Raw genomic sequence first — 21,588 nt, forward strand, 5'->3', positions numbered from 1 at the left:
CCTAGTGGGTCCGAATTTGGGGGTCCTGCTGCAATAGTTCTAGAACGGCTGATTGGAGTAAAAAAGACTAAAGCAAGTAACAAGACAAATAATTAACGACAATGAATGATCAAGAGGCACGAAGAGGCTGAAGCTTCAGTGTTTGCGCATTTTTACTAAACACAAGAGGGTATTATACAATTTACCTGGTGACGGAACCAGCTTTGCGCCTCCGGGGGGCAAAATTGTTATATTTATTTATTTTATTTTTTTACCGTTTATCTTTAGTTTCAATCTATTTCGAGCCTACCTTTTTTTTAAAATAGACATTCGGCTGTTTATGTGTGTACAAAAAATAATATAAAAACTTTCTCGTCGACTAATTTTTACCATTTGATGCCGTCTTAACTTTTTCAATTTTTATTAACAATGTGGTTGTGAAGAAGAAAAAAATGAACGAAAATAATATTTAAGATAAAATATTTTATTTTTTATATAATAAATTTATAAATAAAAATATTATATATTTTTGTAAATTAAAATAATAATAATAATAACAATAATAATATGGAGGTTTATGTAGAATATTAATGCCAAATTGGAGAGGGAGAAATTTGATTACTAAATAAAAAATTACACTTAAAAAAATTTGGAAATGGCTGGGAGGTCAGTTGACCCTCCAAACCCCAATATAGATCCGTTACTGTTTATATACCCAATTATAAATTAAGTATAATTATTTATATTGCAATAAATATATATGTTATTATTAAAATATTACATAATATAGAATAAATTAACATTATATTACACACAAAAATATTTTGGATTTGATTAAATAAAAGTGAAATAAATATTATGTAATTATTTAAAAATAAAAATTATATATATAATATTTTTTAGAGAAAAATTAGAGTGAATTGGAGTGGAGGTAAAATTTAAAGGAAAACTTGGAGAAAACCAAAGAATAGGTTGGAGATGACATTGGGTTAGAAACAATTTTTGGAGTCTTAAAAACAGATAATTGGGCCCAATTATTATCATTTTAAGGCCCAATTGTAATTGGCATATACCTTTTACATCGGAAATTAGAAAAAACGTGTTTACTAATTCGCAATTGGTAGTTTAGAAGAACACGTCTTCCCTTCTTCGACGCCTTGGCGGATAATTTTTTCTCTAACCCTAATTTTACCTTCCCTGCGAATTCCTCTGCGTTTCTGCGTCAATCGTCGCTGAAAATGGGTGACGTGACGATCGATCCGCCTCCGGCGATGGCGGATCATGATTCAGGGCTCTCCATTCCACCCATAGACGCTGCTTTCTTTTCCCAACAGTACGCTGACGGAGGCGGCGACGGCGACTTCGCAGTCGACGACCTCGATTTCGATTTCTCCATGGATGATCTGTGGATTCCTTCATCCGATGAAATGGAGGAGCTCCTTAACTGCACTAGTCAAGGACTCGATTCTCATCAATTCGCACCGATCTACGAATCAGGTTCTTCGGATTTGCCTCAGTCGTCTCTGGAAGGAGCTTTCACGGTCGATTGTAGCCTTAACTGTTTTGGTGCTGCGGAATCGGATCATACTCGTGCCTATCAGAACGCCGCTTCGCCAGAATCGAATGGATCAAATCGACAAATATATGAAAACTGCGGTGGTAGTGCGAAGGCAATGGATTCTCCTTCTCCAGAATCTCTTGGCTCGGAGAACTACAGGTACAGGTCAAATAATATCGCCACGATGTCAGCAACTTCTTCCCATAATTCATTTAACTCTTCGAGAAGAACTGGAGTTGTCAATGAGAACATTAAGTTAGAGGAATCGTCAAGAGGTAACGTTAATAGCTCGAAATCGAAAAGAAAGAAGGATTGTGAAGACTGCGTGAACAATACTGAGGATTCAAGGACAGTTAAGTCTAAGAAATCTAGCTGCAATTCAGAAAACAAAGCTAACAACAGCAATGATAATAATGGTGGAGAGGATGAGAAAAGGAAGGTGAGATTGATGAGAAATAGGGAGAGCGCTCAGATATCAAGACAGAGGAAGAAACAGTACGTTGAGGAGCTGGAAGATAAGGTGAAAACGATGCATTCCACAATTCAAGATTTGAATGCAAAGATATCATACTTAATGGCCGAAAACGCAACTTTGCGACAGCAAATGGGAGTTTCCGGTGCAATGCCACCTCCTCCTCCTCCTATGTACCCGTATCAAGGGATGATGCATCCTCCCTGGATGCCGTATGCTCCGCCGTATATGATGAGGGCACAAGGCTCGCAGGTGCCGGTAGTGCCGATTCCGAGGTTGAAACCACAGGCAACGCAAGTGATGAAGACAAGCAAGAAGGGCGAGACTAAGAGTAAAAAGAACACTGAGCCAAAGCCAAAGATGAAGAAGGTCGCTGGTGTTAGTTTTATAGGGTTTTTGGTTTTTATATTATTGTTGGGAGGTTTGGCTCCTTTCATCAACATGAGGTATGGTGGAGTTGGGGAGTCGTTGACAGGTGTCGTAGATAGCTATGAGAAAAACCATGGGAGGATTTTGATGGTGAATGGGACTTTGCCGGTTGGTCGAAGATATTCCGGTGGTGAGAATAGAGTGCATTGTGATCGTGGTGGTGGTGTTGGATCAAGCAACGGGAGCGAACCTCTTATAGCATCATTGTATGTTCCTAGGAATGATAGGCTTGTTAGGATTGATGGAAATTTGGTCATCCATTCGGTTTTGGCGAGCGAGAAAGCTATGTCGAGTGGTGGCAAGACGAGCACTGGACTGGCGGTGGTTCCAGCGGATTTCCATGGTGATGTTCCTGTTCCGGTTCCGGGTGCTGGTGGGGTTGGCTCCCAACATCCCCAATATAATAGGGCTTTGGGTGCCGGTGCTGGTAAGCTCAAAGCAACTGAAGGCAGTCTCCAACAGTGGTTCCGAGAAGGCCTTGCCGGTAATCCTTCACTTCCTTTCATCCTCATTCTTCCTTCATACAATATTCATATTAATTTCTAATATTCGTTCTCGAACCTGCCATGAACTTAGTGTTAGAACATGTCTTGTATCGATAATTACAACATAAGAGAATGATGTGCCTAGGATACTTCCCGAAAGACTACTTATAGACTACTTATATTCGTCCTCATCCTCTGCTATTAGATTTTATTGCATTTCGCAGTACTCTCTCTATCACGGATTTTATTACGATCATTGTCTTTTCTTAATCCAGGGCCGATGTTGAGATCCGGCATGTGCACCGAAGTTCTCCAGTTCGAGGTGTCGCCAGCTTCACCGTCAGGCGCAATAGTTCCATCTCCTACGCCGAGAAACGTATCCGGAGGACAAAATAAAAACTCTAGGGATATCAGTAGGGGAAGAACGAACCGTAGAATCCTCCGAGGCCTTCCCATTCCTCTTCCAGACTACTCATCTCTCAACATCACCGCTCAACATGGCGGCAACAGAAGCACCACCACCGGGAAAGATAAGTTGAGCAGAAACAATTCGTCGTCGTCACCGCCAATGGTGGTTTCCATACTCGTGGACCCTCGAGAGGCAGATGTCATGGGAACAACCAAGCCCATCGCTCGAATCTTTGTGGTCGTACTGATCGATAGCGTCAAGTACGTAACCTACTCGTGCATGCTGCCCTTTAAGGGAGCCTCTGCGCATCACCTAGTGACTGCTGCCTGAGGTACTACTGTTATAATACAGTATCCTATGTATGTATGTATTTATGTATGTATGTATGGTAGTTCACATTTATTCCTTAGTTATTCTAGCATTGCATTTGGATCCAACGCATAAACGCACAAGCCAAAAAGGATTTACACTTGGAAAGAATCAACAATTGCCTTCAATGTCTTCTCCGACGACGGCCACTGCTTATCGGTTGCGCTCGCCACGAAGAGGATAACACTGCTCCCTTTCGCCGTCGCCTTGGCAAGATTGTGCGATCCTGTCTGAGCGTATGGTGTTTCGAGCACGTACTTGTAATACTGCGTTGACGGAGACACAAAACTCATCAATAAAAGATCCAAGTTTAGTCTTGCTCTCCAGAAACATAAAAACGTAGTCGAAGAAAAATCTACACCATATTACTTTACCATATTCCTTCATAATTTGAAAATTGTACAATGTTTTCTCGTTTTTTAAAAAATATAATGTACTGAGTTTTTTAAAACTTGCATGAAATTTTCTTGTGATTTCGTAAATATTGTAGATAATCTTCTTAAAAACAGCTAATTGGTTTTTTGGCACAATGTATTTTTTGTAAAGTGTTTTATGTAAATTTTAAATTAGATGAATAATGCAAAATCTTCAAAGTATAGATAATGTTATAAGTAATTTTGGCAAAAGGTGTTTTGATCAAGCATGATATTCATTTGGGAAAGTATAGCGGATTATGTGTAATTTTGTGGAAAAAGTATTTTGGTCAAACAAGGCAGGCAGGCAGGCAGCAGATGAAATTGAACAAGATGAGATGAGGTGAAATGGGATCATACGTACTGTTTGGTCGCCTTGTTTCTGGACTGAGGTGTGCACGAGTTCATCAGCATCGTATGTATTCCCGGTGACAAAGGGTCCAAGGGAAGCGATCACTTTCTCCGGCGACCCAATGTCTTGGATGGTGGCGTTAGGTTTGTTGGTGAGACGTATGAGAGGGGAAGCCACAACCTGAACCTTGCCCTGTCTTTCATCTTCGAATTTGACCTCAACCCAAGGCTCGGCGCACTTAGGCTGGCAGTAGTTGCCGGAGAGAATGTTGGCAACGCGCATCTGCTTCCATGTGGGAGGGAGGATGAACTTGTATGGCTCTACATTTCCTGCAACCAACTGGATTCAGACTTTGCATAAGCATATATATATATATATATTATTTTTGCTGAGACAATACATGAGATATGATAAACATGTATTGTTGATGTAGTACTATTATCTAGTGTATTTCCCTGCACCACTGATTATTTTCATTCAATACTTGTGTATATGTATATGTATGTTGTTTGCATTTCAATTCATATGCATATGCTTTGAGATGACATTTCTCACAAAGTAGGAACGAACACATTCGAGATAGAGATAATAATGTTCTTCGAGTTTTCTCTCTCCATTGCAGACTACTACAGTAAAGCTCAAAATCAGATTCAACAACCACGATTGCCTAGCCAATGTAGTATAGTATAATTAACCTTTTCAACAAACATAAAGCTGAAGCATCGTTCATTTCATTATTAACTCTAACACAGTAACCGAACAGCACAAATCAACGTCAGATAATCACAAATTTACCATTCCGAACCAAAAACGAATAGAGAGAGAGAGAAGAGAGAGTTACCGGCACGGAGAGCAGGAGTGTCCTTAGAAGTGGCGGTGAAGAGAACGAAAGAAGGATCTGTCGGCGAAGGCGGGAGATAACTTCCAACCTCAACTTCTCTGGCCACCGAAGTTTGAGGATACACCAACACCGGCACCAGATTCAGAGCTGCTACCGATCCATTCACAAATTCTCTCCTTGATAGCGACCATGAATCCACCTTATGCTTACCGAAATTCTGGTTCGATTTAGGCGAAGAAGAAGAAGAAGATGAAGATGATGATGTGATACGGATTCTGGAGGCAGAGAGAATGGCGGAGAGCGACCAACAAAGTGCTGCCATAGCTTGTCAAGTAAAGGTCGTGTACACACCGACCTACACACACTTCACTGCTCTCCACCTCGCCACTGGCCCTTATCCCTTCTCTTTTTCCAGACGAGGGTATTTCTGCCATTCTACCTTCTAAACAAATTTGTTTATTTGATTGTGTAGGGTTTGTCAAAACAAATTCACATATTTTCTTAAAAATTAATATATTTTATATATATATATATATTATTTTTATGATATTTTATATATATACATATTATTTAAAATTATTTAAAAAACAAATATACTTAAGGAGCTGTTTAGTTTATGAATTTGATGAAATTATATAAGATTTGAATTTTAAAATTCTAATGAATTCATGTTTCTTTATAAAATTGAGGATGCAATTTTAAATGCATGAGATTTTAAAAGGCAATTCAGGATTTTATCCCTATTACTTTAAAATTTTATCCCTATTACCTTAAAATTTAAAATCCGATGGCATTGCATTTTATATTTAATTATTATACCCTCAAATCTAAAAAAAATCATATTTTTTTTTAGTATTAAATGTATATATATTTACACTTAAATTATATTTTATTAAATTTATAAAATATAATATTATATTTAAGTATATTACTACAAATCATATATTTATTTATAATCATTAATATTATTTATATTTATTTATTCTATTAATGATAATTTAAATAAATTAATAATTTAAAATATCAATTAATAATTTAAATTTATTTTACTGGTGTTTAATTTTGTATTTTTAATTTAAAGTATTTTTCATATTAAATATGAGAAAGAATGTCAATAGTATAAAAAATAATTAGATTATCGTATTTTTTAGTTATACTCTGCATATTACAATATATATTTTGTATGAATCTATATATATATATTATATTTTTTTATTATTAATCGAAAATTGTATTAATTTTTTTTTATTAGAATACACTTAATTTAGTAAAAATTAAAGTTCACGGAAAAAAAATGATGTAAAGTTTAATTTATCACAATAAATAAAACTCGTGAAAGATAATTACGTTATTTAAATATCAAAAATTTAAATCCTTCAATTAATTTTATAAACAAACTGGATTTGGAAATATAAATCCCACGTAATTTACAAAGATAGATTCCAGATCATAAATACAATAAATCTTACTCCCTCTGTCCACGGATAAAGTATGCATTTACTTTTAGCACGGTATTTAAGAAATAATAATATTTTAATTATAGTAGGTAGTTAAAAATAGTGTAACGACATTTTTGCCCTTACTTTTTGGTATAAAAGTAATGATGTGATATAAAGTAAGGGTATTTGTGGAAAAAAATGGAGTATTTAATGAAATGTTTACTTTGTAATTGGACGTCCTAGAATAGAAATGTGTATACTTTCTAGCCCGATTGAGGGAGTATTATATATAAATCCTACTGTAAAATTTGTAAAATTTCAATCATATAAAAAAGAATCATTGAAACAAACAGTCCTTATACTTTTTCCTATTTTTTATTTCTTACTGATAGTATAGAATAAATACATCATAGAAAAATATTTTTATTTCTTTTGAAAAATTATACTATCTTTGACTCGCAACAAGAGTATCATTTATTTTCTGTACATAAATTTTTTATATTAGTATTATACTGGTTTGTAGTAAAATGTCCATATTAGTTTATTGTAATATAAAAGTAATGATATTTGTGTAATACTCCATTTGTCATACGAAAGTGTGCTCATTTGACCGGACATGAGTTTTAATAAAAGTGAGTAATAATTTTTTTTCCTTTCATAGTAAAAAAAAAAGTACAAACTTTAATGATTATTTTTACTTAAAAAGGAAACAAGAATATTTTTTTTAAATGAGCATAGATTTGAATGAGTATATTGTAAATTGTAAGAGTATTTATTATGTTCGGTATGTAATACAATTATTAAATTATGAAATGATACACTTGATTTGGAATTGACAGAAATAGAAAATAACATCTTTATTATGGGACGGAGGGAGTATCAAGTTTTGTGTTTTTTTTTTAATAAAAAATAAAAAGATAAACTGATTTTTTAATCTCGTAACGGGACCCTTTATCATTTTAGTTCTATAGCTAGAGTCTATCGCAAATTAGTCTCGTAAGTGAAAAATTCTAATTTAGTCTTTCGGCGCAAGAGATGCCTACGTGGCATGGCACTCACGTGACTATTCAAAGAACATGTATTCGTCAGGTGCCACTGACTTGGCGGACACATGAATTTTTATTTTTATTTATTTTTTATATTTTTAATTTAATCTTTTTTTTTGAAAATTATAATTTTTTTTTAAAAAAAGATAAAATATATAAATTAATTTTTTTTAAAAAAAATTCATATGTCCGCCAAGTGTCGTTGATCTGGGAGACACGTGTCCTCAGATGAGCCACGTGGGAGCCGCCATGTAGGCATCTTCGGCGCCAGATGAATAAAAGTGCAAAATTTTTTCAGTTACGAGATTAGTTTGCGACATGCTCTATTTACCAGACTAAAATAATAAATAGGTTTAGTTACGGGACTAAAAAATCAATTTAGCCAAAATAAAAAATAATCAAAAGTACATAGTCATATTAAAATTCGTACCATAAATTTAAACTCATTTTAAGAAGAGAGGTTAGGGTGCTAAGAACTTGTGTAGTGGTTTGCAAATTGATGGTATTCAATTGTAACAGGAGCTTTTTATATTACATTCAACAAAAATAATCACCCAGTGGCTTGCAAATAAAGGTAAAATAACAATAGTTGTTTAGGTTTGGCCTGTGAGACATTTCTCAAACTTAGAAGATTATCTAATTATGTAAAAGTCCTTGTGTAATTTTTATGTTTTAGCATTTGTGTCAGGCCTAAGTAGAACCATCTTACATCCATGTCGGGTAATTGAGGTAAATTTATGTCTAACCCATTGCATATGCTCTAATTTGGAGAAATCAACACGGTGTTGATATTTTCAATCATCACCGATAAAAGATACAGACAGTATATGTTTTTGTCATAAACAACACTTGTTGTGTGCGCTGTGTGAAATAGAGAGATATGTGTTGTTGTTTATACTTATAATACGGGCTATGTAGAAATATATCATGAACTAAAAATCAATTGTTGCATTTATTGCGTGAAACTATATCATGCGCAGTTAGTTCATATATTATATTTATATTATATTACTATATATGATGTGTTATCTATAGTAGTATCGTATGTTGTCTGTTAATACACAATATGTTGTCATAACGATGCTGAATTTTAATCACATTATATTATTAGGAAATAGATGGAGTATATAATACTTGTATTTTTAGTTAGGTGGAAATACAGATTATGATGGATTAGATCTAGTCAGTCATAACCCAGTGAAATTTGTAACAGAAATAAATTTAATCATTACGTTCATGGCTAAAAGAGATTTTTTTTTTTTTTTTTTTTATTAAATTAAAAAATTTGTACATAACTATAACTTTCTATTCATCTTTTGTCAATCAAGTTTAGTAAAAGTATTTTTTAAGTATTTTATATTTGTTAAATGATCGGAATGTCTCACTTCAAAGATTAAGCCACTAGAGATATGCTATTTGGGCTTATGAATAGAACTGATCTTCTATATGTAAAAAAAATGCATGAACGTATAAAAAAAAATCCTTTATATCAATCAACAAAAAATTTGGATTATCGTTGTCTACATTACTGCAGAACACAAATAGGAAGTCATCTCAATTCTCGATCTCATGTTGAAGGGCCCGAAAAAAAACTTTGTCTTGGGGGATACGATACCTGTTGATACTGGGTTCAAAAGATTAGTGCCCCTTCAAAAGAATATACCAACAATCCCAATTGCACATTGCTCGTTCATTCGTATGTAGAAACCAAAAAAGGTAATCACAATTGCGACTATGATCTGAATTTTTTTATTTTTTATTTTTATCTTCTTTTTTTATGTACAAACCAACAAATTGATCATTATGATCTGCTCTGTATAGAAACCATTGAAGGTAATCAATCAATCAATCACAATTGAGAAGCTAAGCTAGCAGGATTCTTATCCAATTATCAGTTGTCTGCCAATTTTATGGAGAAGCTAAGAAATGCATCGACGGAAGCGTAGCCGACTTATTGAGGCCTCAAGGGAATCCAGATGGCTCGCTCATTCAGCTTCTCCATTACAAAGCCTTTGCCAGGTTGAAACTTCCTCAGGTATGGAAATCTCTGAAAGAAACTGCAGGAAAACTACTCGATTCTATTCTATTATACACAACTGCAATCGAGAATTCCATACCCGAGTCGAGGAACACAGGGCTGAAAAGCCTGGCGGAGGAGGCAGGGAAGGGTTTGCTAATTGCAATGCAATGGACATCAGAGCAGTCTCCGAACAAAAACACTCCGCAATGAAATTTATTAGGGTTTATGATCGGTGGTAAAAGGACTCTCTCTATATAGTCAAGTCAATATAGTAACAGTACCTACCACCTTTAGTCGAGGAGTAGTTACCCATCTCAACATTAGCGACCTTCTCCGAGCGAGTTTTAGCCGTTAAGCATAAAATTTCCAAGAAAACTCCGTCCTTGTTCTTCTCCTCCTCCACGAAACTCTCGGGTCGAATGCGACCGCTCGCTTTAGAAACACCGTGCAGAGGACAAGAACCCGAGTGGAAGCCTCCCGGATGGTCGGGCTCGGCCCTGACGCCGGAAGGCTACCTCGACGACCATAGCGTGCACTTGGGGGAGTCGTGCCCGACGAGAATCTCGATTCGGGAATGGGTGTCATGGTCGTCGGTCCAGGTCGGATTCCTCCAAGTCCAACATTTTGTAGTCAATCATCATCTGAGTGAAGGACCGGCGCTTGCATTTGCATTTGGACGACGGAGGTTTGAGTTCATGAACGCACGGCTCCCTAATGGTTCTCGTCTGCCCCGGGAGATTTTGAATCACATTCTGCAACCAAAGCCGTACTTGTGTTATCGGACAAGCTACAACAAATAACCGAGAATGCAGATGCTAATTCTACATCAAGTGTGCAGTAGAAGAACCTCCTTAGTTTTGTCATGACCTTATAATTAACCAGATTTGAGAGGTGTTGATGATGCAACAAAGTGAGCATACTTAACGAATGGTTTTGATGGAAAATCTTATATGGAATTTATTACATTATTATATAAGTAATAAACAATAACGTAAGAAATCTATTAGCTTCCCAATCCTGATGATATCATGCTTCTTAAGGCTTAAGATGTAATGGTTTAAACAATGCGTGGAAAGGAAATAAGGACTCCTACCGTCGAACAAGGCCCTTGCTCGCTCCTAATTGCTTCAATGTCGCCAAAATAGACTTCAGCGGACCAAAAAGTCGATGTTAATGTCATAGACGTGTATCGAATTTCTCTTACAGTAACAAAAGCAACGGAACAAAGGGAAAAAAGAATGTCCTAATTCCTTTCAAACCTTGTTTAACTGTAATAACCTGAATAACTAACATACAATTTGTGAATGATTTATGGGGATATGCAATTTATAATCTTGATTTTGATTGATTCAGCACCACGCAAAGTCATCAAACAGAGTTTCGAAGACTCGATACAAAACAAATAATAATAATAACAAAAAATACGCATCGCCGTGCACGATTCTTACAGCGAAGGAAACAGACAGTTATAAAATCGCATAGATTATCCTGGAACAAAAATGTCGAATTCTAACATGACTAAATTCCTCGGCATTCGAAACATTATAAAACACCAATTATTTCTCCAAATTTGCGAACAATCAACAATTCCAGACACGAGGACAACCATCATCCAACAGGAAAATGCAAAACCATAAATGTAAGAGAAGAGAAATGAGAAACGTACTCTGAACACGCAGTGGCGATCGAGGCCGAGGCGTCCAAGACGCGACGGAGAGGCAACGGAAACCGCGAGAGGGAATTATTCGGTCACATAAAAAAAGACGAATGAAAGAAATCTCGCAAGGAGAGGAGAGGAGAGAATGGGATGTAATGGAGGATCCAATGTAAGAAGGATTATGACGATGGTTCGCTGTCGCGGATCGACCCTTATCGTTTTACATACGTCGCGGAGTATAGCTCGCGGCGTCTCAGGCAAATATGGGCCCATATGATTTTTTTTTACAAAAATTTGTATTTTTAACAAAATAATAATAACCAATTAAAATTCATCAAATCATAAACATAATTATTTTTTAAAATATATAATATTAAAGAAAATAACCACGGAGGCTGCATGTCTCAAATTAGCCTCTCAAACTGATGAAAATTTTTTGTTTGCAATTCCACCGTATACAACAAAATATTAGACAACACGACATACACTCCATAAGTTCTAGTATATAAAAAACATAACAATGCAAATATCTAAATGCCAACGTAACAATGCAAATATCTCCATGCCCATGAAAAACTACAACAAAGACTCTGTATAGGTTGTTTGAAGTCTCATCATGTGCATAAGCCTTCAAAGATGCACTGCATCAAAGACCAACAACATGAATGCTAAGTGTCAAATTTTTTAACAAAAAAATAGCAACTGACTTCATCTAGATAAATATTCCAAAGCTTAAGATTGTTACATTGAAACCCAACACAAAATTTCCACCATTCTAGATCATTCCATGGCTGTCCCCTGAAATTAACAGTCCCTTGAAATTAAACAATCTGTATTAGTAAAATTAAATTCAAGCAACCTCAAGTTATTACATATAAATAAAAATTAGAAATAAAATTTTATAAGATGTTTAAACTATGTTTATGTTAAACATTTATACTTACCATTCAATACCTTGTGGAGTGTCATGGAGCTTCAAAACCATTTCCATCTCCTGATCGACCATAGTATGAATATCATTCTCTAAATGAACCCTTTCCACATACATCAAAACCTTGATATTCTGTACTATCATTGCTTCTGCTTGATGAAACATAATTCTGTCTACGATCATCAATACTACCCGAACCAGATGTAATCCCTTCATAATATGTTCCAACCGGTTGGTTGGATCCAAAGATAGGAAGATTGGCTGAATCTTGAAGATATCTTGGTAGATTAGATAAACCGTATCATGGGTAATAGGGATGATGATATGAATTTCGTTGGTCCCACTCCTGTCTCCCCAATCTATTACTCGAATTGTGGGAAGAATCTCCATAGGAAGAACCTATATTCAAGTCTTGCATATGTTCGTGATCTCCAGAATATCTCCTAGTAACTTAAAAATTTGAAGTATCAGCTTCACTTGAAAATTCTGTTAAACTATTTAGAAAATCTCTTTGAGCTTTTATCCCAGGACGATATCCATGATCATTGTCTTGAGTAGTATAATAATTTTCATTTCCTTGAGCCCATCCCATATCACTTGAGTATCGACTATCCCTATAGCTCCCACTCCCACCACCACCACCACCACCACTACCATCATCATCATCATCGTTGTTATTATTCTTATCTTCACCGTTAGTTGTTGAAGATGAAGATTTCAATGTGATTGTTTTTTTTTTCTTGCTCATATTTTTTTTTCTGATTTTTTCTTTTTGGCCTTCATTTTTCCATCGGCTATAAACTGAGATAAAAACATATCGTTGTCATGATCAATTACACTGACTGTCACTTCCATCTCCACTTTTATCAATAGCCTCATCCAACCAATTCAAATCACTATCATGAATAAGTGGAGATTCATTTTCTCTGACCCATTCATCTAAAATATCATTTTCATTAAAAATATGACTCAAATCAATCGGGTCGTAGAAATCATCTGTGTCTATCCTTTGCATAAAATTTTTCACCCGAAGACACATGTTGTAGTGGACATAGACTAGCTTATGCAGTTTCACAATAGCTAATATATTCCGAAGTTTAGTATGGATCAAAGACCACGTACTCCAATTGCGCTCACAACCAGATGATGTGCATGTTTGACTCAAAACTTTTAATGCAATTTCCCGTAAATTAGGGGCTTCATCACCATACATATTCCACCAGTCAGCTATTAAAAATGGTAAAAAAAATTAATAATAATGCACCATATTATAACATGTCAAAAAAACATAATTGAATGATAAATTTTATAATGCATACCTGGTAAAGATGTAGCTACAACTCTAGTAGCAAGTGCACTTCCAAATTATCCAATTTTGTTAACAAATGTATTTATCTATAAGAAATATAATGTAAAATTATTAGAAATCAATATATATATGTTTCTATAACAATGCACAAATATATATATTTCTTGAAAGCTCAAAAAATTATTTGAAATATTAGTTCTAAGTTTCACACATTTTACCTCATTCATAGCCTTTACTTGTACATCCAAATCTGGCTCGAGTCTTTTAATAACTTCTTTTACTTCTTTTCAAACCTCCGATGAATCAAATGCACAAGTGCCAGAGTATTGAAGACTAGGATTTAAAAAGTAAGTTGCATCAAATATATTTAATATTAGAAAATAAAATAAATGATTACTACAATGTAAAAAAAAACAAAACAATTACCTGCAACATGCAAATCTTGATGCAATTAGTTATACCATCTTTCATCGATGATATCCCAATATTGTTAAAAATCTTTCACTGCGGTTTTAATTGCCATTTTTATCCTATCCATTGCCTCATAAATGATAGGTAGTGTAGGTTTTATTTTATTTTGATCAACTACTTTTAAAACCTTCACCAAAGGTTCCATGATCCCACAAACTCGGCGTACCCGTTTCCAAAATCTTTCATTCAAAATCATGTTTGATATATCTCCAGCTTCATGTCTTCTTCTTGAGGTATTATTGTACTCAACCCATTCTCTAGAAGTACACATTCTTTTCAAGTCAGTTGCGTATCTTAGAAGACTTTCCATTGCAACAAACTCGGTTGCAAATCTTGTTATGCCTGGTCGCAATAGGTCTCAATCATTCGTATATATTTTCATCAAATTGACCACTTTATCACTGTTGTATATAAATCCTGTAATTCTTCTGGCTTCTTTTATCGTATCCTTTACTAAAAATATGTCTTCGATGTCTTCTAACATCAAATCAATGCAATGCGCAGCGCATGAAGACAAAAAAATATGTTTCCTTTTCCTTATCAGTTTTTTCCCAGCAGCCTTCATACTAGCTTCACTATTAGTTACGATTTGTACAATATTGTCAACCCCTAATGAATCCACAACCTTGTCCATTAGGGTGTAGACAAAGTCTGAAGTCTTTACCTTATTCATATAGTCGAACGAACTGTGATATATCATATCTCTGTCACAGTACACCATAAAATTTATGATTGGATGTTTTGTGCGAGTACTCCAACCATCACACATAATTGTACATCCATGTGTTTTCCATTTCTCCTTTAAAGAATCAACATATTGTAGAACTTCTTGCATCTCCTAGTTCAAATATTCACTCCAAATGTTCTTACCAGCAGGCCCTTTAAATTCAGGTCCAGCGGATGCAATCGTGTCAATCATTGTTTGATAGTAAGAACCCCTATCGGCAGCATGAAATGGTATAGCATTAAAATGAAAAAAATTCGAAATTGCCTTACCCACCTTTTTCACATTATCTTTTAAAAACATACTTTTCAAAGACTTATTCTTCAATTGAAATGTGAATGGATCAAGCTTTTTTTTATGCAAACCTCCTGTCTTTCTCGTAGAGCTTTCGAAAAAATTTCTTTTACTTCTTTTTTTATTCGAACTGCTTCCTCCTTCAAAGGTAAAAAAATATGATTATATATAGTTTTTATTTCAAAAGAAATATACTAATATTTAAATATATTTTATAAAATTCAATAAATATACCTGCTTTAAAATTCAAACTTCGTAGATCTCCGGATACAGAATGTCTACGCTGCTGCCCTATAAATTCCATATTTCTACTATCAACCATTGCTCTTTTTAATTGTTTTCTTTCAAGAGCATCTATCTCATCTTCATTTATTTCAAAAACTTCATCTTCTTCCTTATCAGAATCATCTTCCGAATGAATGGAATTGTGCAATGCTTCTAATTTTTTTTTATCTGTTGCTCACATACTTTTTCCTTGGATCAAGTGTTTTTTAGTAACTCTCTTACTTCTTTTGGAGCTCTCATACATACTTCAGCTTCAACTTGATCTGTAACATGTGTTATATGTTGTTTCATCCTAGTAATCCCACCGTGAACAATTTTTCCACAATAATTGCATTTTGTTTGCTTTCTATTGTTGCTTATAAGAGTAGCGTGATCTCAATTAATATCTTTATGTAGTGCCATTTTACACAAACTTTGCAATTGAATAATAAAATTTTTAAAATATTTATAAGTAGTAATTTATTAGTTAATTGGACAAATTATACATATTATTTTATTAATAAATCAAATTTATACAAAAATTTAACTTAAATAACTAATTCGTAAAACTTAAACTTAGAATATATATTTATTAAAATTATATATATATAAACAAAGTTAATTTTAATAAAACTTACTTTACATAGATTAAATAAAATTAAATACAATCCAAAATAATTAAACCTATCAATTAAATAAATCAATCAAAATTCAACATTAATTTCAATCCAAAAATTAAGGAATAAAATTAATTTTAAACTGTATTTAAAAAAAATTTAATTAATTAAAGTAATAATATATATAATTACCACACGTCTTTCTTCCACGGCGAGTCTCCAGCCTTTCTTCCACGGTGAATCTCCAGTTCTTCCTTCCCAAATCTCATATACCTGCCGAAGCTGAGTTTTTTTCTACACAATACCAACAAATTTTCTTCAATAAGCGAAATTTTTTCTCCAACCCTTCCACCACATAGGCGATTCCTAAAACCCACATTCCCCAACACGATAGATACCCAAAACTTACCTTGTTCACCAACAACAATTATTTTTCATCCACCGCCAGGAACAGTGAGCAGAAGCCAGAGCAATTATTTTTCGTCCACCGCCAGGAACATAGAGCAGAAGCCAGCGACAGAGACATAATAGGTAATGGAATGAATAAGAATGAGTTTTAGATAAGATTTGTGTGGATTGAAAACCCTATGTAAAAAATCGGATTTTTGTGTTGAACCGGAACAGTTCCGGATCGGCCAAGTCGGACCGGACTCGACCAATCCGGCGAACCATGATTATGAACCACTCTCTGTCTCCTTTGTCTCTCCCCCATGCTTCTTATACTTCCGATGTTTCCGCAACTGCCTTTCTATTTATACCTCAACGGATGATGAACCCACCCACCTCCATTATCCATTCTTTTTTTCCTTTTATATAATCAAAATAAATATGTTCAGTATTTTTATTTGTGTTTGTATTTTACGTGACATAATAAAACAATTTAATTTCACCGGACTAGTTAAATGCGTTAAATCTAACACTACACAAACTTTTTTGATTAAGCGCATATGAATATCAAACATCATCAGCACAATTTCTATTTAACATATATTTTCATGCATTTTATTGTCTTTGAATGATGTTAGCATTTAACATTGCTGATTTCTATAGAATCAAAAAGAGAAAGAGAGAAAACTGAATTTAGATTATTGCACAAGATAACAGCAAGAATCACACCGAGTCAATCGAAGTGAAGAAGGAAACGGATCTGCAACTAATTTTCACTTATAAACAGTTTTTCTATCTATAAAACGGGTTTATCAAAGAATATAAAATGTATAATGTTTCTTTATTTGATAAAGCGTATTTATCTATATTCTTCATCGTCCCTCAAGATGGAAGCGGTTGTATGCCCAACTTGGAAGAGAGAGTGTGATGTTGAAAAGAGGCTAGAGGTTTAGTCATTAGATCTAGTAACTGAGATGTGGAGGGAATGTATTTTGTCTGTAAACTTCCATCAAGTACTTTATCTCTGGTGAAGTGACAGTCCAGTTCAAAATGTTTAGAAGGGTCGTGAAAACATGGGTTTGCAGCTAGAAATTGTACTGATAGGTTATCACATAATAGAGTTAGAGGAAAATGAACAGGAATATAAAGATCCTTTAGGAAATGTGTGAGCCAAATGAGTTATGTGCCATGATGTAGTATTCGACTTCGGTAGAGGAACGACTGATGGAATCTTGTTTCTTTGTGACACGGCCCGGCCGTGCATAATTATAAACAATATAATTTTCTTACCCACAAAGTTCAATAGAACAAATGGATTAAGAATATGTATAAAAGAAAAGGAAGGAAGAAGGAAAGACAGTGCAGAGAATGTGAATTTAGTATAGTTGATAACCAACCACGAAAATAAGTCTCGGACCTGAAATCAAACCATAGTTAAAACACAAACAATAGGCTAAATCCCACTGCAAAGGATTGCAAGCCACAAACCGATTGAATCACTCCAAAGACCCGATTTGAAAGAAGAGAGGGTAAATAAGAAAGGATAGTGCAAAGAATGTGAATTAATATGGATGATATCCAACCACGAGAATAAGTCTCGGACCTGAAATCAAAACCATAGTTAAAACACAAACAATAGGCTAAATCCCACTACAAAGGATTGGAAGCCACAAACCGATAATCACTCCAAAGACCCGTTTTGAAATAAGGGGGATAAAGAAGAAATGATAGTGCAGAGAATGTGAATTAATATGAATGATAACCAACCACGAGAATAAGTCTCGGACCTGAAATTAATCCATAGATTAAAACACAAACAATAGGCTAAATCCCACTACAAAGGATTGGAAGCCATGAACTGATGAAATCACTCCAAAGACCCGATTTGACATATCTGAGTGAGAGGAAATCACATCCTAGCACTAGACAAATATTGAGAGGGAACAATAAAGAAATTTTATTCAAGATTCACTCTCCTCTATTACAATGATAGGCAAGGACCTTATATAGAGGTCCTTGAGAAAAATAAAAGGGAACAAATAAAAAAGAAAATAAACCAAAAGGTAAGTCTAACTATAAGGAAATAAATAATTAGAAAAGTTCTTGATATGGAAATATACTATATAGAAACTTCTAATAAAAGTTAATATATAATAAGGTAACTTTGAGATTCTTCTATAATTATTTGTTGTCTTAGTCTTGAAGTCCTAGCTCTTGTGATCCTGGCCTCGGGATGACTCGGCTGGGTGACCTTTGAGTCGGATACAATGGAATTTAATGTCTAGCACATTCATCTTCAATAATCATTTTTCTAAGCTTGAACGGCCTCGTCATTTCCCTCTTGTTGAAAAGTACTTTTGTTCTCCGGAACACAATATTCATTGACTCTACGGCTCACAAGAAGACTCAATTTTTCCAAAGACAATAGCTAGAAAAATATGAAACAAACTAGACAAGGAAAATATTGTAGATAACAAACAGTTGACAAATACCACAAATTAATTTTTTTTTCCTTTTTTTTTTTTGGATTTGTATTTTTGACCTTTTTTTGACTTTTTTTTACGTTTTCTTTTTTTTTTCTTTTGTTTTTTTCAAATAGATACGTTATATCAATCAAGAGATTGTATCAACTAGCTCTGATATCAGATGACACGGCCCGGCCGCGTATAATTATAACCAATATAATTTTCTTACCCACAAAGTTCAATAAAACAAATGGATTGAGAATATGTATAAAAGAAAATGAAGGAAGAAGGAAAGACAGTGCAGAGAATGTGAATTTAGTATGGTTGATAACCAACCACGAGAATAAGTCTTAAACCTGAAATCAAACCATATTTATAGCACAAACAATAGGTTAAATCCCACTGCAAAGGATTGGAAGCCACAAATATATGGAATCACTCCAAAGACCCAATTTGAAAGAATGGAGGGTAAAGAAGAAAGGATAGTGTAGAGAATGTAAATTAATATGGATGATAACCAACCACGAGAATAGGTCTCGGACCTGAAATCAAAACCATAGTTAAAACAAAAACAATAGGCTAAATCCCACTACAAAGGATTGGAAGCCACGAACCGATGGAATCACTCTAAAGACCCGATTTGAAAGAAGGGGGATAAAGAATAAAAGATAGTGCATAATGTGAATTAATATGGATGATAACCAACCACGAGAATAAGTCTCGGACCTGAAATCAATCCATAGATTAAAACACGAACAATAGGTTAAATCCCACTACAAAGGATTGAAAGCCACGAACCGATGAAATCACTTCAAAGACCCGATTTGACATATCTAAGTGGGAGGAAATCACATCCTAGCACTAGACAAATATTGAGAGAGAACAATAAAGAAATTTTATTTAAGATTCACTCTCCTCTATATAGAGGTCCTTGAGAAAAATAAAAGGCAACAAATAAAAAAGGAAACAAACCAAAAGGTAAGTCTAACTATAAGGAAATAAATAATTAGGAAAGTTCTTGATATGAAAATATACTATATAGAAACTTCTAATAAAATTTACTATATAAAAAGTTAAATTTGAGATTCTTCCATAATTATTTGTTGTCTTAGTCTCGAAGTCCCGACTCCTGGCCTCGGGATGACTCGGCTGGGTGACCTTTGAGTCGGATACAATGGAATTTTAATGTCTAGCACATTCATCTTCAATAATCATTTTTCTGAGCTTGAATGACCACGTCACTTTGTTTTCCAGGACACAAAAGAGTGGCCAAGGAAAATACAATAGCTTGTAAGTGATTACCTTGTAGATAAACATAAGGCCCAATGAGAGTCTGAAAAGCCAAATACCTTAAGGCTGGATTGTACCAGATGAACAAGCCATAACAAGAAGTCTTCTGTAAATATTGAAGAAGATGAATTGTTGCATTCAGATGATGACTTCTGGGAGCAGACAAACTGAGATAGATGTTGCACTGCATAAGAGATGTCTGGTCATGTCATTCTCAAATCGAAAAGCTTCCCAATTAAACTCTTGTATTTAGTTCCAGAAGGTAATGGTGTTTCTAAAAGTGTTGTCAAGATTTATTACAGAAAGAAAGGGAGTTCTCACAGTGGATGATTCATTCACGGGAAAAAATAACAAAATATCATTAGTGTTTCTTTGCTTAGAGAGATATCTACCGGATTCTGTCTTGCAAAGTTCAATTCCCAGAAAGTATGTTGTTTAACCAAGATCCTTAATAGTGAATTTTTTATGTAATGCATTCTTGAGAGCATGGTTCGTCGTCGCGGACCGGCGTCGCAGATCGGCCTTTACCTATCTAGATACGTCGCGGCGTATCGGTCAAATTTCGGCCTATATGATTTTTTTATATAAAATTTATATTTTTTTAAAAATATATATTATTGAAAAAAAATATATTATAATCTATAGTAGATTAAAATTTAAAATGAATAACATTTCAACTCAATTAGCACACATATATATAAATATAAAGGCAAAATTGCCCATAACTCCCTTGTGGTTTCGAAACTCTGGGTAAATTCCCCCTCTACTTTAAAAACTGCATGACGCCCATTTATACTTTAAAAATATTGCATTAAACCACTTTGTGGTTTCGAAACTCAGCATAAACCCCATTTTACTTTAAAAAATTGCATGACGCTCACTTATATTTTCAAAAATAGTGCATAAAACCCCCATGCCATGCAAAACATATAGATAGGAAATCATCTTCTTATCACACGAGGAAAGTTTCATGATGGTGGGGTTTTATGCAACGTTTTTTAAAGTATAAGGGGGTACCATGCAAATTTTAAAGTACAGGGAGATTTTACGCTGAATTTCGAAACCACATGGGAGTTATAAGCAATTTTACCAGATATAAATGCTAAATTCTATGTTTTGCATATTTTCATTATACTAATTAATTTATTTTAATGACAAAATGATATACCTTGTGTCCGTCAATGATTTCATCTTTACCATATGTATTACATATAAATAAAAATAATTAGAAATAAAAATACCAAATAAAATTTTATAAATGTTCAACCTATGTTTATACTGAATATTTATACTTACCATTCAATGCCATGTGAAATTTCGTGGAGGCTCAAAATCATTTTCATCTGCCGATCGATTATAGTATGAAT

General features: G+C 34.3%; 2 protein-coding genes and 1 long non-coding RNA gene across 6 annotated transcripts; 1 reads left to right on the top strand and 2 right to left on the bottom strand.

The window, feature by feature from the left end:
• The first annotated feature begins 1,096 nt into the window (after positions 1-1,096).
• On the top strand, positions 1,097-3,880 carry LOC127263595 (bZIP transcription factor 17-like). 2 transcript variants are annotated; one of them, XM_051292697.1, is made up of 3 exons: positions 1,097-2,922; positions 3,199-3,663; positions 3,743-3,880. In XM_051292697.1, the coding sequence occupies exons 1-2, from the start codon at positions 1,218-1,220 to the stop codon at positions 3,660-3,662; spliced, it is 2,169 nt and encodes a 722-aa protein (XP_051148654.1). In that variant the 5' UTR covers positions 1,097-1,217; the 3' UTR covers position 3,663; positions 3,743-3,880. The 2 variants fall into 2 exon arrangements, with proteins under 2 accessions (XP_051148654.1, XP_051148653.1); XM_051292696.1 differs by lacking the exon at positions 3,743-3,880 and having other exon boundaries at positions 3,199-3,741.
• LOC127263596 (psbP domain-containing protein 6, chloroplastic) lies at positions 2,968-5,696 on the bottom strand. Of its 2 annotated transcripts, none has more exons than XM_051292700.1 (3): positions 5,308-5,696; positions 4,475-4,795; positions 2,968-3,967 (listed from the first exon to the last, which is right to left on the bottom strand). In XM_051292700.1, the coding sequence occupies exons 1-3, from the start codon at positions 5,627-5,629 to the stop codon at positions 3,855-3,857; spliced, it is 756 nt and encodes a 251-aa protein (XP_051148657.1). In that variant the 5' UTR covers positions 5,630-5,696; the 3' UTR covers positions 2,968-3,854. The 2 variants fall into 2 exon arrangements, with proteins under 2 accessions (XP_051148657.1, XP_051148656.1); XM_051292699.1 differs by having other exon boundaries at positions 4,479-4,795; positions 5,308-5,693.
• Positions 5,697-10,451: 4,755 nt separating this feature from the next.
• LOC127264105 (uncharacterized) lies at positions 10,452-16,739 on the bottom strand. 2 transcript variants are annotated; one of them, XR_007841613.1, is made up of 10 exons: positions 16,489-16,739; positions 16,272-16,373; positions 15,433-15,489; positions 14,136-15,338; positions 13,928-14,042; positions 13,720-13,795; positions 12,414-13,627; positions 11,479-12,283; positions 10,906-10,958; positions 10,452-10,564 (listed from the first exon to the last, which is right to left on the bottom strand). It is a non-coding gene; the product is annotated as an uncharacterized LOC127264105 (long non-coding RNA). The 2 variants fall into 2 exon arrangements; XR_007841612.1 differs by lacking the exons at positions 14,136-15,338; positions 15,433-15,489.
• Positions 16,740-21,588: the final 4,849 nt, after the last annotated feature.

Source organism: Andrographis paniculata, unplaced genomic scaffold (genome assembly GCF_009805555.1).
Source record: "Andrographis paniculata isolate CXL003 unplaced genomic scaffold, ASM980555v1 Contig69END, whole genome shotgun sequence".
Classification (NCBI taxonomy): Eukaryota; Viridiplantae; Streptophyta; class Magnoliopsida; order Lamiales; family Acanthaceae; genus Andrographis; species Andrographis paniculata.

Excerpts from the sequence above, each read along its gene's own strand:
- LOC127263595 (XM_051292697.1), top strand. The coding sequence starts at position 1,218 with ATGGGTGACGTGACGATCGATCCGCCTCCGGCGATGGCGGATCATGAT. Across the intron at positions 2,923-3,198 it reads GTTCCGAGAAGGCCTTGCCG|GGCCGATGTTGAGATCCGGC; the intron begins GTAATCCTTCAC and ends TTCTTAATCCAG.
- LOC127263596 (XM_051292699.1), bottom strand. The coding sequence starts at position 5,629 with ATGGCAGCACTTTGTTGGTCGCTCTCCGCCATTCTCTCTGCCTCCAGA. Across the intron at positions 4,796-5,307 it reads CACTCCTGCTCTCCGTGCCG|GAAATGTAGAGCCATACAAG; the intron begins GTAACTCTCTCT and ends AGTTGGTTGCAG. Across the intron at positions 3,968-4,478 it reads AGAAACAAGGCGACCAAACA|TATTACAAGTACGTGCTCGA; the intron begins GTACGTATGATC and ends CCGTCAACGCAG.